The following is a 19,103-nucleotide window of genomic DNA, read 5'->3' on the forward strand; positions in this document are numbered from 1 at the left end:
GTGAATTAATTCTCATATTTTCTTATAGATAGTGATTGAATCGCGAATTTACTTCAATGTTACCGGCAACAGAGGTCAGCACCGAACAGCATCCAAAGCAGTCGAAGCTGTCTAGTTTTATAACCGTGAAACAGTAAAAGGTTGTGGGATAAGATCGAAATCGACCGAATACAATTGTCAACATACTCTTCCTAGAACAGGCATCTTTGGTAAGTACCCGCATTCATTTGTTTTTGTTATCACACACGTGTTTGACATTGTAAAGCGCAAGGCAGTCAGTTACTCAACAGTGAATAGAGGCCCGCAAAATACAAATTTCACAATGATATTGCTGCCATATTCCATTGTGAAACCTAATCAATTCTTGTTGGAAGGTGAAATTATGGCGATTTCTGTGAATTTTATTCAAAATTGTTGAATGAGGCCATGTTCCCATTTGAAAGGTGTAAATTTAGGGGATATTTTTGGGAGGTTTTGGTATTTTTTTTGGTGTTTGTAACGCCTATGAGTGGAAAACATCAGCGATAAGTATGTGCTTATTCATTTAGTTTTGAGTATCTGTGTCGCGATATGAAAGTTTGTTTTTTGTTATTGAAATCTCTTTTCGAAAATTGTTCTTATTGGGTTTTTATCCGAAAAGGACTTCAACGATCGAAAATATCGTTTGACATAAGGTTCAATGGGGAAAGTTTTATTTATTCTGGATTATTTTCAAATTAATAAATGGAATAATTAAAAGCTTTAATGTGAAATAATTTAGTTTTGGTGAATACTTTGAAGTTTAGTATATTTCGAAAGCTTTATGAGCTACATTATTGGATATTTATGAGTATTCAAGCCATTAGATATGTTATACAACTGAATATAGTTTTTATACTCATTATACGATACATTTTTTTGTTAACAGTGAGGGATTCTATAGTTCGTTTAACTGGAAACATTGTGTAAAATTATATTCTTACTGGTTTTGAGGACTATATTGAAAATTTTGGAATTTTTTAGGTCTCTGGAAAATTTTATTTGAAATTCGGAAAAAATAGCTTTACGTGATAATAGCGATATAATTTTGAAAAATTTAAATTCCTTGTGGTAATTTGCATTATTTTTTATTCAACTTTCGGTTTCTATACTTACCAAAACGTAGGAAAAAAAAGTGTTGGAAAATGAAACTGAAACTTTTAGCTTATTCGAAAACTGAATAACTACCGCCAAAACCATAAAAACAGCTTCTCTAGAGAACCCTTCCGAGAGAAGGGAGGACCATCTATGTACCTCTTTTGAAACTTCAAAGCAAATGGAACAATATCCGATTTTTTTTCGTATTCCCTAGTCGAACTTGGGGTAGCAAATAAAGGGGACCTCAACTAATCATATCGTGAGGTCTTTTCTACCCTTAGCAGGGATGGGATATCATCATCGATGTTTTCCGACCATCGACGTTTTTTAAGCTATCGATATCGATGTTTTTCTCATCATTGTTTATGAATATTATCATAGAAAAATAACATCGATGGAGCAAAGAAGAGTGTAACATCCAATAAAATTGATAAATGGAATATTTATTGTCAATCATTTCAATAATTTGATACATATTTTATGTTTCATTGACGTATGTCTCGGTATGTTTTTCACATTTTAGTGTGGTGGTCGCTTTATTGCTTCAACAAATTCAATTCACCTACATTTTATTTATTTTTTAAAATTTTTCTACTTGAAATTTATAATATCTATGGTTCTTTCATGATTCATAGAGGAAATTTCTCCGAATTATGATTTCAATACCGTAAAGTGTAATTTTCGAATTTTAAGCTTTAAACGACTCTCACTGGTGAAGAACTCGAGGTCAAAATCAATTCTGTCCGGCCGCCGTGTACTCGATAACTCTCGAACGGAATGTGTTAGGAATTTGAAATTGTTGATAATTAAAAAAACACATATTCGATTGAATTGTAATTGTTGAAAAATAGTGAAATGAATGTTAATACGAAATTTCTCGAGAACCGTATCATTGGGAGATTGAAATTTTGTTGTCTGAAATCTTGTGCATATACCAAAGAGTACTAAACATAGATATAGGGACTATACGTAATTTTTACATGTTCCCAACATGGTTAGATTACGTTGTCGGATTGTGATATATTTTCAAATCCACAATTTTACTATATCGTTATGAATGTATATTATATTGAATGAAATATATTTATTTGAGTGATCCCCGATTAAATATGCAAATTGGAATATTTGGATTCCGATATTTTTCCTAATTGTCGAATTTATAATAAGCAGAATATTTATTATTTTCTGTATCTATCTGCTCAAATCCAAGGTTTGGCAACTTTTGCTCTCCTAGTGTCATCGGTTGTTTCACGTCGTTTGGCGCGCTTGCGGTTTGTTTTCTGAATTTCTGATATATTTAGGTATTTATTTCAATATATTTTGAGTTGATATGAAACGTTGATTCACTATGGGACATAAGAAGTGAGTTCTTTGTGGAGAAACTCGCGAATTGAGTGAAATATCGTATCACTGATATGTTTTGATTCCCGCGCGCTTCATGTCAAATTTGATAGTTCATATTGGGGACAAAATTTGTTTACTGAAAATGACATATGCTCCCTCTATCTATGTTTATTACTCTGAGATGTTTACAAAGTTCATCGACGAAAGTAGTTATCAAAATAGTGGACTACGTAGCTTTCACATGCGAAAAATAATCTAGTTTTTCTTATGTGATAACCCTGTGAACCACAAAATATCTTTAAATGTCAAAATAGATGATGGATGGAATTTTCGTGGAGTGTCAAATTCATGGCAAGAAAACGCAGCATTTATTTAATAAAAAGAACTGTGAATAATATTCCATCCGAGAGGGAAAAGCTCGAACCATCCTAACATGCGTTTAATTTTTTCTGTTTTTCGTTTACTAAAGAAAATGATTCGACAAAATTGATGAATAACGTTGTGCTGAAAGTATCATCTAATTTTTTGTTTCATTACATATGAATTACTTAATAGATTTGTGTTTAGAATAATGAATTAAGTAAAAGGTTCATGCCTCAGAGTAATAAACATAGATAGAGGCAGCATATGTCATTTTCAGTCAAATTTTGTCCGCAACATGAACTTTAAAATTTGACATGAAGCGCGCGGAAATGAAAACATATCAGTGATACGATATTTCACTCAATTCAAGAGTTTCTCCACAAAGAACCCACTTCTTATGTTCCATAGTGAATTAACGTTTCATATTAATTCAAAATATATTGATATAAATTCCTAAATAAATCAGAAATTCAGAAAACAAACTTCAAGCGCGCCAAACGACGTGAAACAACCGATGACACTAGGAGAGCAAAAGTTGCCATACCTTGGATTTCAGCAGGTAGATACAGAAAATAATAAATATTCTGCTTATTATAAATTCGACAATTAGGAAAAATATTGGATGACAAATAGTCAAATATGCATATTTAATCGGGAATCACTCAAATAAATATATTTCATTCAATATAATATGCATTCATAACGATATGGTAAAATTGTGGATTTGAAAATATATCACAATCCGACAACTTAATCTAAACATATTGAGGACATGTTAAAGTTGCGTATACTCCCTCTATCTATGTTTATTACTCTATGGTTCATACAAAATTTCCTGGAAAAACTGCAAGAATACGCGTTCAAATCCTAACTTCACGTCACCGCTCTCCTCATTTTTTAGACTATACTTATCCCCTATTCTTTTCGATGATCACATCGATGGTAACAAACCGTTGTCCCATCCCTAGCTTAGAGGGCTTTGGCACCCCGACCAGGCCTAACGCAGCCCCTAGTGAGACGTGATGGATTTACTTTATGTCGAATGCATTGTGCGAAAGATCCAAAACCTTGGCCCGATATGGTCCCTGCTTTGAATTGCAGCTGACGAAGTTTCAAACCGATTTCGTTCTGAAAAGGCCTGCCGGTCTATGTGCTAAGAGCGGACCTCTGGGATGCAGGGCCGGCCTTGCCCCGACGCCCTTTATTCTTGGTTCTACACTGCGTCCGATATGTTTTCATTTCCGCGCGCTTCATGTCAAATTTGGTAGTTCATATTGGGGACAAAATATGCTTACTGAAATGACAATAATGACATATGCTCCCTCTATCTATATTTATCAGTCTGAGGTTGCCATCAGCCATTTTAAATAGTATAATTCTCATTGGAAACCCCTATAATTAAATTTAGTTACACAGTTCTGTGATCTCCAAGGGCGCAGGGATACAAGCAACAATGAGCGGACGATCCTGACGCCAAGTTCATGATTTTCTCGATTCCTTCTATACACTGTGTCCGTAAAGTATGGAACAAATTCATTTTTAGCTAAGCAGACCTTTTTAAGAAATAATCCTGAAACACGTCGATTTTTGATTTTATTTTACCCTATTTTAAAATAATGATCTAATCTACAGGGTGAATTACTTTCGAGTAATGACGTCACCGTCTTTTTTTTTTTTTTAATGGAACACCCCCATTTTGTCCCAATTTTCCGATTACTCTAGCTGAGCTGATTCCAAAAATTTATCACATGTTGATTCCAATTGGTACAGGGTGGACAAAAATACAATAGTTATGTGTGTGCTCATAAAGTAACGCGTAACATTCTCTATTAGTTGAATTAACAATATTATCAAAAATACTTATTGTCTAGCGGCAATTGGTTTGAATGTAACACCCTGTAGTTTGTTACACTTTTTAAATTTTCGATTGGATAACCTGAAGAACATAAATTTCATGAAGTTCAAAATTGTTCTTTGTTAGTTACTCTTTATATTTACACAAAATTTCTTCGTCGGATTTTTTCGGTTTTTTGGCTTGAGTATATTTTTCTGATATTTTCCCTGAATTTTTCTGGATCTGGGGACGTGATTAACAAGAATTTTTGCATAAAGCTAGAGATCGTTATTTCTCATCTAGTCTAAAATTTTATTTCGATCGAATTAGAGAAGTTTTGGTATTATCAGGAAAGCAAAATTTTCCACGGAACAGATTTTTAAAATACTTTTTAAATCAATAAATCAGAAATAAGTGATGAAAAAATGATTCATTCAAGACTTATTTTGTTACCAAGAGCCCAAACCAAACTACTCTCTTGGTCATCTGTCATCATCTTATTCCAGGTCAAGTTTGCCTATGTCTTTTAACACGTGACATTTCCATCTGTTGTTCAGTCTACCCACTTCAAATTTTTGTACTTATAGATATTTATTACCTCCAACTTCCCGTTTACATAAACTTTGGTATTTATTTATTTCCCGAGTTATTGCTATATGAATTCTACTCTACATTCTTTTCGAAAAGTTCGAATTATCAGAAATGATTCGCCATATTATGCTTTATAAGATTTTTCCATAATTTTCGTGCTAGTTCTATGCCAATCTCGCCCTTTTCTATGAAATACTGAAACGTCACTTTGACATGTAACCTCAAAATTGCATAGATATTCATAGAAATATATTTAAGATGTCAATTTGACATCTAACACAGAGTAATTATGTTTTCTTGAAACCATGAAATCAGTGGAATTCACTGAATATGCGCGCAAAATCTTGTTCCTTATTCTTATACTGCTCTGGAGCATTTCTCTGCAATTTCACATCTTCTATTTTCAAACAACCATGTTTTCTTCGGTGAGCACTATAGTATAAAAGGAAAATTTTCCATGTATAGTCTGCGCGTCTAGAAGCATATTGCTCCTAATCAACGAAAGGTGTTTGTTAATTCTGCAGGTGGTTTATAAAAGTTGGATGAGTATCAGCTAAGCGCCACCTGCTGTATTGTTATGCAGGAATTAAAGGAGAACACACGTTATTCGAGTAAAGCTTGGAAGGGGACCCGACATAAGAGTTAGCACTACTACAACGTTAATAGAAGCATTTATGATGACGATTGAGTGTGAGAATTTTCCCAATGAGAAGTGTAGCATCGTAGCAAAAAAAAAACTCATGAATCCAGTCGAAAGTTCGTTATTTCTACGTCAATCGAATAAATATTTAAAATTTCATGCGTTGTGAACAATTTAAAGTAGGACACTGAGAGTTTCTTGATTCAATTTTTTTTAGTTGTAGGTTACGAAGTTGGATTTCGAATATGCTGAAGGTATGAAAGTTTTTTGAGGTAATAGGATTTCGAAATTTTCGCTAGCGAAATTTGACAACATTCTGAACAACTTGGATGTCTGTCAGTCTATGTGTCCGCAAATATTGTTCTACAATTCTTATCTGATTTTGATGAAATTTGGTACGGGTGTTTGGGTTGGGACATAAATGGTTTGACAGTTATTTCAGATTTTTCGAATATACGGTAAATGTTGCGTATGCATAAATTAGGAGAGCAGCGAAGGAAATTGGTCAAATTTTTTTAGATTTCTTTTCAGCTTGCAGAACATGAATTTAATTATGGAATTGCCATATTATACATTTTGAATAATATGTATGTAATGCATACTCAATGCATACTTATTATTTTCCCCTAAATTCTGAAACATTTTTAGTTTCAGTTTAATAAATTAGTTCTCACAAGGTTCAAATAATCGTATATTCATTTTCGAAATTACTAGGGAAAAATGTACATCTCTGTATCGTCTGAAAAAATGCATTTTGAAATTTCATATCAACTACCATCATTTCATTGTGTTATTAATTTTTTTCATCTATAGTTGTCGAAAAAAATGTTTTCAATCAATAAAATACACAATAATATGCCAAACTCGACGTGAGTATAGATGATAGTTGTGTCAGCCACCTACATAACAAAAATTTCAACAATCCTCTTAGCTTTTTAAATTATGAATGCGGCAATATGTTTTGCGTTTTCAAATTCGAAATTTTACTCATCTATAGAAAGTCAATAAATTTTGTCAAACGATCTAGTTATCAATAAAATGCTCAACAATAAACCCAATTGATCATGAATTCCAGGTCGAGAAAAAGGGGTTCTTTTTCAAGGGTTCACAACTCAAAAAAATGCTCAACAAAACGCTATCTCTCATTTTAATCACCCCAAGTTGAGTGTACTACTTCTGACTATCCAATTACGGAACCCTCAGGCTAACATTTGAATACCCTTTGCATGTGAATAGAGCGAACCAACGCGCGAATTTCACTTTTCGCCCAACCCCTGTACGTCCGACAAAGCGGCTTAATAAATACGGTACACACGAGAATACCTACGACTACAATGGAATCGATACGAGGACTTCAGCGTATTCGACCGGCCTTGGTTTATTTCTATGACTAACTTGACGGTTTTCCCTGCCTACAGCACGGCACACGGCTTGGTGCCGAATGAAATTTTCAGCTGTTATTTGCGAACGCGCTGCTGTTTATCCGGTACTGCAACGGTGGGATTAACAGAGTTTGTGGAAAAATGATCGGTGTCATTTTCGTCGACCATGAGCGTAGCTTAGGTTGTCATATTGAACCATCGACCATTGACGTGGATTTTGTTTAGTTTGATGGATATAGATCACAACCTCACAGTAACAAACATTCTATGTTTATTACTCTATGATCACAACTTAAGTGGTTAAGCCATAGAAACACTAGATAACGGTGGTTTTCTACGAAACCATAGAATGCTCTGCTATTTATAATTTGATCTAACTGATCTGATAATTCGTAGAGATCTGTATTCTGTACTTCGCTTTCGCTAGAAATTTTAGAAAGGAAGCACATAAAACTGATGCTTGAAAATGAATCAACAGTCTTACAGATAAGGATGATACTGAACTAATATTGCCTTAACTATATGATTTTGTGAGAGGCGATTATCCACTGTGTTTCATCATTGTCGAATTTAATCTCATTATTCAATTTATTAGAAATTCTGTCCGAAATCCGTATAAAAAATTCCAAATACCAATAACTCTGAAACTATGCGCGCTAAAACTTGATGAAAAATATTACACATATTCAGAATAATCGTAGCAATATATTTCCTCAATTTCATGATTATTTTTCATCAAAAGACAGAATTTTTTGTTTGTTTTTTGATTGTATACTTTTTGAAACGTAAACAGTGAAAATTTCAGCTGATTCGAAACAATTTTGTCCTAGAACGATTCCAAAGACTCATTTTTGGATATATTCACCCAATAGTTGGCATTTATTCCTCTAGTTTTAGAACCTGATCCATGAATTTCGAGGGCTAAAATTAAGGATATTAAATTAAAAAAAAACATTCCTCGAAAACTTAAAGATAAAAAAATCATTGAATACAATAATTTTTACAGCGAATATGCCAACCAAACGTATACGCACATGAATGGCTAAAATATTTGCACTAAATCAATTTCTGTTCAATATTTTCCATTCAAACCATATTTCAAATTGAAGTAATAGTAAAGAAGAACACTCTTTCGAAAGGTGAAAAATGAAAATGCAATTCGATTTATATTAGATAGAAAAACACAAAATCAATCATGATCATAGAGTAATAAACATGTTTATTACTCTGAGATAATGATCAATGTCAATACAAGGTTAATTTATTTTATACAGAAAAACATAAAATCTTTTATGATAAATGTCAACACAAGTGGATTTATTATTTTCTATGCCATTGAATAATTATTAAGCGTACTGCCTCTATGATTAGAGACCATAGATAAATATTTCATAGAAAAAAAAACATTAACATTTGTTGATATTCGAGTCAATTCGATAATACAACAAATTATCAGTATCAAACTGCAAAATCTTAATATACCTTCTAGAATTGTTCTATCTCATTAAAAATTCAGCTTATGACTACATAATATTATAAAGATATTCATCATTGGGTGACATGATTCAACTAAGTACCTTCTGCGCCACTGCTATTTCCAACATACGTGGATAGCTACAAAGATAAGTACAATTCCTATTCACATACGTACGTAGTCCGTACAAATACAAATAATACATGCATTCCAATGGGTTGAAAGTCGAACATTTCGATATTAACGGAACAGTTCGGGCGGCTTCGTGCAGTTTCGCAGCCTTCGTGTGTCGTCACAGAAATGAACTTGAGCATCGATTTCGCCGCTGGTATCAAGCGCTCGATGATCTTTCCACCGGGTTGAATAACAGAATTAAATACGATCCTGCTTTCTCTTCGAAATTAGTCATAAACGAATCGCTTGTGCTTCGCTAGAAGCGAATGAATCACAAAGTATGTCCACTTCAATTTGGCCAGTAGGCGCGTTGAAAAGGTTTAGTACTTCGAAGATATTTTCTACTCGAATTGCAAACTGACGACGGAGAATTTCGGTTTGAGTCATCTGTGTTCTGGGAATCATTGAGCTTTCTTTGGGTTTTGTAGGAACACAGATGTTTCATAAAATAAATTGTTCCCGTCGTAAACGTCATATCAAAGCATTGATAAGCTGTAACCACACAGAATATGATAAGATATACAGGGAACGTTCGAAAAATAATCGATTGATAAACTAAAAAAAGTGGAATATTTCCACCCACGAGAAATCCAATTATTCTATCCCGATCATCTATAAATAATGAACTATTTAAATCCATTTACGGTACTTTCTTTTCGCCAATCTTCGCTGGCCGTTGATAATTGCAAGTTCAAAGAAGTGGTTGAAGTGACATGCAGATCCGTATTGAAAATAATTGTGTGCTCTTCCGTTGTCTGTATTGATTTTATATAGAGTAGGCGGCATATCTGGACCAGCACTACGCAAGCCGACCTAGCCCGGTTGGAGCTTGGATTACACGATGGCAGGAGGAATATACCGCACTGGCTGGTTCCCGCAAATTTATACGGGGTGCGTCAAAAAGTGGACACGAATTTGGATAAGCCGATTTTCATTCATTTTCAGTTTTTGAGATCATATTTCATCCGTTTCCGACAGCATTTAGAAACAATGTGGAAAGCACTGCGCCAATTGTACCCTTGGATTCTCATTTTCTTTTTTTCGATATTATTGAATTTTCTATGGTTCTGGTTAAGTTATCTACACGAAATTTTGCCCGAAGCTAGAAATTGTTATTATATATAAACATGCAAAATCTCAACCGGATCAAATCTGTAATCACAGAAATATTTAGTATTTATTTTCCAATATTCCTCTAGAATTATCTATGGTTCTGATTATGTGATCAGCTTGAAATTTCGCACGGAGCTTCAAATTGTTATTCCACAGAAACACCCAAAATCTCAACTCCGTTGTATTTGTGGTCAAGGAAATATTGGGTAATTTTTTTTTTCGATATTCTTCTATGGTTTCGATTATGCGATGAAAATGAACTTTTTTTTTGTCAACGAGACTTTAAATTGTCATTCTACATTCTAAATGCAAATTTTCATCACGATCTAATTCGCAGTTTTGAAATAAACAAGAGAAAAAAATTCCGAACTGCTATATTTACGGAACCCCTAGTCGAATTTTGCCCACTAACAAAATTAAAAGAGCATTTGAGATCCGAAACTTCCCTGAAAATTCAAAGTTTCTAGGTCATTCCGTTCGAATGTTATTGTGTATACGGCCGGACAGAATTGATACTTTACCATTCAAACCTTATCATTTAGGACGACCAGTTCCGTCTTAAAATTCGAAAATTACAATCATTGGGACGAAATGACAGAGTGATCTGTCACCAAACTGACAATTTTAAAAATTATCTTGGTTTCTAACCTTTCAAACGTATATTGTATTCATATTGCCCCATAACAAGTCATAATTCAAATATTTCCAGATCTTTCCCAAAAGTTATTCATATTTTTCTAAGTGCCTAAATCTTTAACATTCAGAATGCATTAGTGTTCCCCATTAGGAAGATAAATTTTTACCCGCCTATGGAATTTGAACCTTCCGAAGCCATAACGTGTTTCGGCAATATCACCCAGGTAGCTTATTCCCTTCTTCTACATACCCAATCCGAAGTTTTCGAATCTTCAGTTATATTATACAGGGGCGTGCCGAAAATGTACCTAAGACCGGTCTGTTTTGTTGAAGGTGACCCTGTTGATTTAGGTATTCTAAAAATGTATTTGACATATCGGCGATCTTTCGGTGACTTTTGCTTATATTCTATGCATGACCTTGATTCCGATACGATGACTTGACGTAATCGAATTCTTTTTACGATCTTATACCGGGGTTACTCAATTCTTAACTGAATGTTTGTGATTTTTGATCCGAGAATGGACTTATATAATTGGGTTCGACGAAGAATTCGAGGTCAACACCAATTCTGCCCGACCGTGTACACGATAACTCTCGAACGAAATGTGAAAGACACTTCAGGAAAAATACGAACAAAATCGAACTAAAATTCAGAAATCAGTTGCAAAAGAACGAACTTTCATGTGAAATTTCGTGAAGAATCACGATTGAAAACATTTTTTTTTGTGAAATTTGGATATCTCAGAATATATCTAATTATTTGCGTATATAAAGCTTTCATACAGGAAAAAATAATCAAGTTTTTCTTATCTGATAATCGTTAGTCACCAAATGCATTTAGGAGAAAAACAGACAATGCTTTATAAAAGAGCAGACAAGGAAAGAATGTTCGAAAAAAACCATATCAATTCGAATAAGCGCTCAAAAACTTATGAATTTACATCGGTGTTTTTCCATTTCAATTATGCGGCTTGTTTCGATAATTTCCTATCATATTCTATGCGTGACCTTGATTCCGATAATTCGAAATCTATGACGTGACTTAATCGACTACTTTTTGTGGTTACGATTGGTCGGAATGTTAAATTCTGTGGGCGCGTCCAATCGGACGGATTTGACACGTTCAAATTCTGTGTTTTCTATCGACGAAAAGCAATATCCTGCCCTCCGGAAAGGAAACGACGAACAGAACGCAATCTGGTTAGCTTGGTCGGCGCTTCGCGTACAGGGACAGAGCCGAAGCCAGCTTCGATACGGAGTATAATTTTGTTGATTACACCACATCGCAGAGAGCCTGGCCAAGCTGGCGTTGCCTTGCCTGCCTGCTGGCAGCGCTGGTAAAAACTTCGTTTCGTTCTCTTTCGCCTGATGAAACCGCTTGAACGGGCGGCGGCTGTCGAAGCAGTTCGCTGTAAATATGATATCAGGCACAGGAAATAGGCCCGCGACGTTGCCGGCTCGTGCTAAAAAGATTGACTGCTTCATTTACGAGGCGATCACGTAGACTGTTTTGCTCGTTAATAAAAATCGAGTTGATTTAATAGCGATAGTTTTTTTGTGAAAATTTTTTTGAAAAGGCTATTTGACATCCTCATACATTAGATTTTCCAGAAAAGTACTCATTTTTTTAATTCAAAAAAGGGTGTAAACTTCAGAAAAACAGGTTGCGGTAGCAATAAGTAAATCTAAGTAATATAACCATGAAATACTGGTTAGTAAAATGTTCATTAAATATACCAAAATGGTCTTAACAGTAAAAAAAACAAAGGAATTTCCACTCAGTCGATATGTAACCTGATGAGTCCACAGCGTTGGCGAAAAAATTGTCGCAAACATTAAAAGATTAGTAAAATTACTTTGTTTTATTATTTTTTTATTGACAAAAAAACGGTTCGATAAATATTGAAAACGAATATTTTCACTTAATTGTTTGTTTACAAATGACGTTACTAGCGTCGAATTGCATTTTAAATGTTAATTTTCGGATTATAATTAATTGAAAATCAGTTTGATATTGTTTCCGTTGGTATATTAGGAACGAGAGTATCACATTTCAAAAATCTAAGTTTCAAGTCCATTAAGGACTTACCGAATTTGACCTAAATCTCAGAGAATAATTACTCTATGACCTAAATCAAAGATTAGCGTCGCTAATCACATCTGTGGTCTTATAGTGTGACTTTTATTTATTTCTATAATACTTTAATCGAAACAGTACATTCTAAAACAAATTGCAGAATGGGGTGCTATTCCAACACGAATGCGCATAAGTGTTGGAATTGCCTTCTGCAACGAGTATTAGACGATATTTTCTCTATTTCAGTCAAGTTTTGTGAAATATTGTCGATATTCAATGAAACATTTAGATTATACATCCTAGTGACTTTTCTAATGTATCTTGGCAGTTGGTGTGACTCACAGATTATTATTATTATCTGTAATCTGTGGTGTGATGTTACGAAAATTGACAGATTGAATTTGAATCGTACGTTTTGAATTTCGAAATAATTTATAATTACGCATTAAATTCGTGAATTATGTTTGACGAAATCGATTTAACAACACAAGAATTAAGAGAAATTGCGAATAAAGTTGCAAATCATTTGACTATATCCAAATTATATTATTTATAATATAATTTGGACAATTGAAATGTCTTGAAATTTGATAGGATTGGAAGTCAGTGCAGACAACCACAAAACCAAAAATATAATTGAAAACAATGCTGTGATGAACTCATTACAGCATTGTTTTTAAAAACTGTAATGAACTCATTACGATGCTGAAATAGAGATAAAATTTTACCGCTTCAAAAAATTGTTACCAAAACATCATTTTTCAAATGAAAATTTAAAGAATTCTTCAATCAAATACGTTTTCTATGAATTCCACAGAAAAAACATATTTTAATATAATAAAATTTGTATTCTATGTTCGAGTTACCATAGAACATAAATTTCATTTCTTCTTCTTCATTATTTATTGTTCTTGGCAGATATAAATTTTATAGTATTGAAATGTTTTTTGTTTCAAATTGTCTGGTATATTATCGAATAAAACGAAACGTTTCGTGCCGTCTAAATTAATAAAACACAAGAATTGATTTTGAGTAAAGGTCGAAGCATAAATTCCGAAATTCAATTAAAATTCCATCTGGCGCGTTCCTCAAACTCCAACGTTATCACGTATACTAAATGGCGAATGCAGCCCGCCTTCAACAAAACCATCAGAAATGAAGGACAGTATCAGTAAATTTTCAAATTGTTAATTTTCAGCGAAGTAAAGTTACTGAGGTACACGGATCAGGCCATTGGAAAGAAAAGGAACTCGTTAGTAGGCGGTCGAACGTGGCAACGTCGCCGAGGGAATGTCAGACGTTGTTAGGCCAGGCTAGGGAAAACATCGTGCGATCGAGGCCACATTGCCGTGCTTTGGGAGTCAGCGCACTAGCGAACAGTACGCCAGCCGTAATCTCTACGAAATGGCATCCGCGAATGGTACAGCTACGTTTTTCACTCACGGCACCTGTACGCAATATGAACAAGTGCTTAAACTATATCCACAGGCCCTGCGACTCAAGGCTGACCGAAGGGCTAAGAGGCCAGAGGAACTGATCAAGCTTGATAACTGGTAAGTCGATCTAAACCCATTCGTTGTGTCATTGAACTCCGCTAATGTGTGTGTTCTCTTGCTCTTTACTAAAAGCCGACTGATCTATGCACCCCCGCGATCTCTCTCATTAAAATCACGTCCGTCACGTGGCCATCGATGACAATTGTGCACGGTGCACATTTAAATCGCGCCTTAAATACAAATTTTACCTTTGCCATGTTCGCCCGTTGAGACGCCGACATATTAATTTCATTATTTATTCATTTATTGTCGATTTAGCGATTGTTGCCTTACGAATTTATTCGGAATATCATTTTTAATAACTGTTTTATATTATTTCAGCCTTCGATACATCTGATTTTCCTTGAATTTACGTTGGTTTCACAATTGCTATCTACCTTTCAAAATGGTGCCTGTTCAAACAAAGCTTTTTATGTTGTCTGGTGTCTGTTTTCTCTTTTAAACCGTTTTGTTTCGTATCCTCGGTTTATTTTCGATCTTTAATAATTTTTCTAACGGTGGCCGTTGGGAATGCATTCAAAAACAGTAAGTTTTCCTTGATGGAATATATTTATCTTTTATCGCTGCAGTAGTGGGGATACTTATATCTACTTTGCCTTTTTGGATCAAATTTGTTTTTAATTTTTGTCTAGTCTATTCAATTCTTATCCATACTTCAGAATCGATTTCTTTCCCGGAATTTTTCGAATTGCTTGATGTTAAAAAACAACATATTGAGTGTGGAAAATTCCCAACCTTGTCACAATAGCGGTATACAAAGAGCGTAATATTTCGTGTTTTATTATTATTACCACCAATTTCCAAAGCGTTTATTTGGACTTTCCATTCATTTTTTCTTCTCCAGTTTTAATTAAAAATTGATAATTAATTCAATTTACGATTCTTTCAAACTTTTTGTTGATATTTAATATCTTTAAGTTGAATTTGTCTTCGAGTTGATTACCATCGTGAAATTCACTTGAAAAAAATGTAGAAACTGTTCAGAGCTGGAACTGGTAACTGTCAAAATAAGCAGGTTATAAACAAACAACAATTTTTTGGGGGCGCACGTAGCTAAGTTCTATGATCGATCATTGAATCTTATTTATTTATGTTTTTTTGAAATGTTTATTTAATTATTATATGATTATCATTGAATTATGTAGTTTTTCAAAAGGCGTTTTGTTAAATTCGTTTAGTGTTTCAATGGATATTATTCAGAGTAATTTATTGAATGAAAAATCCAAATTTTTAAAAGTTCAGTTACATTTTTGCAAGTGAAATTGTTTAATTTTCAGGTATCAGAATGAACTGCCAAAAACGATTAAGAGCAGGGGCAAAGATGCACACTTGGTGCATGACGAACTGGTACAATGTATGAAATGGAAACAGATAAGGGGAAAATTCTACCCACAACTCTCATATTTGATTAAGGTTAACACTCCCAGAGCTGTTATGATGGAAACGAAAAAAGCATTCAAGAAACTTCCTAACTTAGAGCAAGCCTTGGCCGCTCTTTCAAATCTCAAAGGAGTTGGTACAACCATGGCTTCAGGTAGGTTATCCGTAATTATCAATGACAAATTGAAGCTAGAATTTTGTTAGATCAGAGAAATTTGTTCTACTTGTCGCATTGGATAAACTAACAATATTTTTTTAGCTCTATTGGCTGCTGCTTGCCCTGAAATGGCACCTTTCATGGCTGACGAATGTCTTATGGCTATACCAGAAATCGAAGGCATTGATTATACTGCAAGGGAGTACCTGAATTTCGCAAAACACATTCAAGCCAAAGCAGACAGTCTGAACAAAGTTGCCAACGAGAGCCCAGAAGCTACTGAATGGACACCACACAAGATAGAATTGGCCCTTTGGACCCACTTTATCGTATCGGAATTCAAACCAGAATTGCTCTCTAGTAAGTGTTATTTCAACGATTATTCAGTTTTTTTGGAGATTTCTCGGCTAGGTAGATTCTTATTGTGTGAATTTTTTTTCTAGGTATAAACTTCGAAAATGGTAATTCCATACCTCCAGCGATATGCCAAAACGGTGACTCTTTGGATCCGTGCGTGTCGGACGAAAGCAATCAGGAACCATTGAACGGAAAAGCCACAAACGTGATAGACGAGGACACAACTACCTCCTTTACGGACAACAGTCCGCCTTCTTTAGAAAGTGAAGAAACCAACGAATCTGCCATCTCAGATTCGACAAACGATTCGTCTGCAGTAGAATTCAACAAACGACCCTTAGATGAAGATTCGAATTCGGTCGATCAGCCGTCTAGCAAAAAAATCAAAGAAGACACAGGTGATAAGTGACAAATAGAGGCGTACCATTGATTTTTTTCACATGTATGAGTGTAAGGATTAGGTTTTTGACTACTATTGAACACTTTCGAAGCCTTAAGTTGGACGAACCTAATTACGTCTTTGATTCCAAAGTATATTCTTGGACGAATTTATTTTCTAGTTGAACGTTTTCGTTTGTAGCAGCTGAACGACAATAGTGGGTACAAAGATACTACAAAATTTAATTTAAGCAAATGATATAACTATAACGATTTCTACAGAAGATATATTTGATTCAGTCTGGACGTATGGTGCCTCGTATCTTTCCTCGATGGATCTTTGAGAAATTCTCCCTCGGTAAAGTTATATTTGAAGATATTTTATAGAGATTTGTATTTTTATGGCGAATGTGTGGAAATGTTTGAGGTTTGGGAAGAAATTTTCAAAGATGCTTATCGGGAAACCTAGTTATCGGAGGTGATTTGGTTTTTCGCTAGTTTTTTCCAATGAAGGTTTAGAAGTGTTTGAACGTTTTGATTTCGTAATTAACTTATATTCCATTAAATCCTTGTGAAATTTATCGAATCCGAACACGTTTTTTATTTTTCCACTACTGCAGTTTCGTTTTTAAAATAGTATATTTTGTAATTCCATATTTTTCAATAGTAAATATATTAGGGTAACAGATGGACTGAAATACATTTTAGTGCTGCAGAAATGATAACTACTAACAAATTGTGTATAGACGCTTTGAACAAATTTTTCGTTACATTTTTCAGTTGTTCCTCCAATTGTACATTTTTATATGAATAATAGTTACCGGAAAAGACGTACTGTTTAGTATGCCGATAAATGTGAAAACCGATAGTTTCAACCGAAGAAATATTGAAATTTTCGTTTAATCCAAATAGATTGAAAATGCTAGATCGCTTGAAGGGAACGGTGATAAAAACAACTTTTGAGTGGACCAACTTTGTACAGGGTTTGAAATGAAACTTGAATTTTCTTCGGAAAATTTCAATATTTCTTCTGAAATCGATTATTGCAAAAAATTCTTATACTTTTGAAGTGAAATGTGTCTCTAAATCTGTTGTTGAAATAATGCATATAGTATACTGAAACGTTTATAAGGTTGAAGTGATGAAACGAGTTGAAAAAGGGTTTCTCCCGCTTATCTAATTCCATTAAATGCACAACTGAAAAGTTTCCTGATTACTCTGTTGGATTTCGAGTTATTGATTTGAGAATACATGATTGTTTTTTATTGCACATTGTCGTCTTCAGTTGCTTACATTCTTTACCTTGTTAGTGTAAGTAATTTATTTTTTTTTTTTTTTAAACTTGAAACCTTTCATAGATTAGGAGTTTCTTTTGTATGACTTGCTGCTTATCGACATGTACATTCCAATTCTATTCTTATAAGGAGTATCCCCCTGTTAGGAAACGAAATGTCCTTGAAGTTAAATTTGGTTGGTGTATAAAGTAAAATGTAATCAGATAAAATATGAAAATAGCAGATGTGTACTGAATCGTTTCTCCAGAATTTGTTCGTTTCGGTATTATAAAATCGTTTTCGAAAGGAGTACAAAATTATTATAACGATTTTATAATGTCGAAGTTCGAATTAAAACATTTTAAATACAAATATTTATATATAGAAACAACAAATAACTGATTGCCTTTTTATGAATAATACCGTAGAATGTATACATACACTTTTACAAAAATTTAGCAAGTTAATTTATATTATGATATATAATATATAGTAAGGTGTTATTTTTTACCACATTGTGGGTGTTTTTTATTAGTTTATTCAGTGCTATTTACCCTCACCGCTTTTTAATTCTTTTTATAAAAAACGCCCTCAATGCAAGAATGTATTGTAAAAATATCAGTTGTAGAAATGAGTTTGAGGTTTTTGTAGGATATTTTCATAAATATAAATCTTTCACGGCGAAGAAATTGTTTTAATAAACATAGAATGAGCATTTGCCCATTTCCCCAAAATGTGCAACATAATGATACTATTCTCCACCATTTTTTTTCTGAAGAAATAAATAAATTAGAATCTTCTACACAGGAAAGTTATTTTAACAGAAATAGAGTTCAAATTTTCACATATATATATATGGCTGAGCGTGAGTTACACAGCAATCGTTAATTTGGTGAATAAATCAGAGGTGGCACTATTATCGTGGATAGATCTATAATCGGTAATTTCAACCAATGATGAATTGGGAAGTATTTTTGATTGCCTGAAATGCTAAGAATACTTCGCGGGTGTTGTATTGAGTCATTTACACCAATAAACCTTAATCCACATCGTCAAGACAAAATAATAAAATATATCCTCTGAATGCTTGGATTATTTTTTCTGCTGAAAATCGGATTCGGAATCTGATACCTCCCTCGTACTTTAAAATTTTATAGTTCACAAGAGGCTTCCAGGTCCTAGCTTCCGAATTCGATCACTTTTTCCAGCAGAAAAATGTATTGACATATTTAGGTGACAATTAATTAATCTATC

General features: G+C 33.9%; 1 protein-coding gene across 2 annotated transcripts; it reads left to right on the plus strand.

Annotated features, from left to right (window-relative positions):
• Positions 1-55: 55 nt before the first annotated feature.
• LOC123682204 lies at positions 56-18,538 on the plus strand. Of its 2 annotated transcripts, none has more exons than XM_045620717.1 (5): positions 56-209; positions 13,946-14,300; positions 15,581-15,837; positions 15,943-16,200; positions 16,284-18,538. In XM_045620717.1, exons 2-5 carry the CDS (start codon positions 14,152-14,154, stop codon positions 16,604-16,606), a joined length of 987 nt encoding a protein of 328 aa, XP_045476673.1. In that variant the 5' UTR covers positions 56-209; positions 13,946-14,151; the 3' UTR covers positions 16,607-18,538. The 2 variants fall into 2 exon arrangements, with proteins under 2 accessions (XP_045476673.1, XP_045476674.1); XM_045620718.1 differs by lacking the exon at positions 56-209 and adding an exon at positions 319-528.
• Positions 18,539-19,103: the final 565 nt, after the last annotated feature.

This window comes from Harmonia axyridis, chromosome 6 (assembly GCF_914767665.1).
Source record: "Harmonia axyridis chromosome 6, icHarAxyr1.1, whole genome shotgun sequence".
In the NCBI taxonomy this organism is placed as follows: domain Eukaryota; kingdom Metazoa; phylum Arthropoda; class Insecta; order Coleoptera; family Coccinellidae; genus Harmonia; species Harmonia axyridis.

What these genes read in the sequence shown, in the direction of transcription:
- LOC123682204 (XM_045620717.1), top strand. Translation starts at nt 14,152, where the DNA reads ATGGCATCCGCGAATGGTACAGCTACGTTTTTCACTCACGGCACCTGT. An exon ending in CTGATCAAGCTTGATAACTG is followed by an intron (nt 14,301 to 15,580) that starts GTAAGTCGATCT and finishes TTTAATTTTCAG; the next exon opens with GTATCAGAATGAACTGCCAA. An exon ending in TGGTACAACCATGGCTTCAG is followed by an intron (nt 15,838 to 15,942) that starts GTAGGTTATCCG and finishes ATATTTTTTTAG; the next exon opens with CTCTATTGGCTGCTGCTTGC.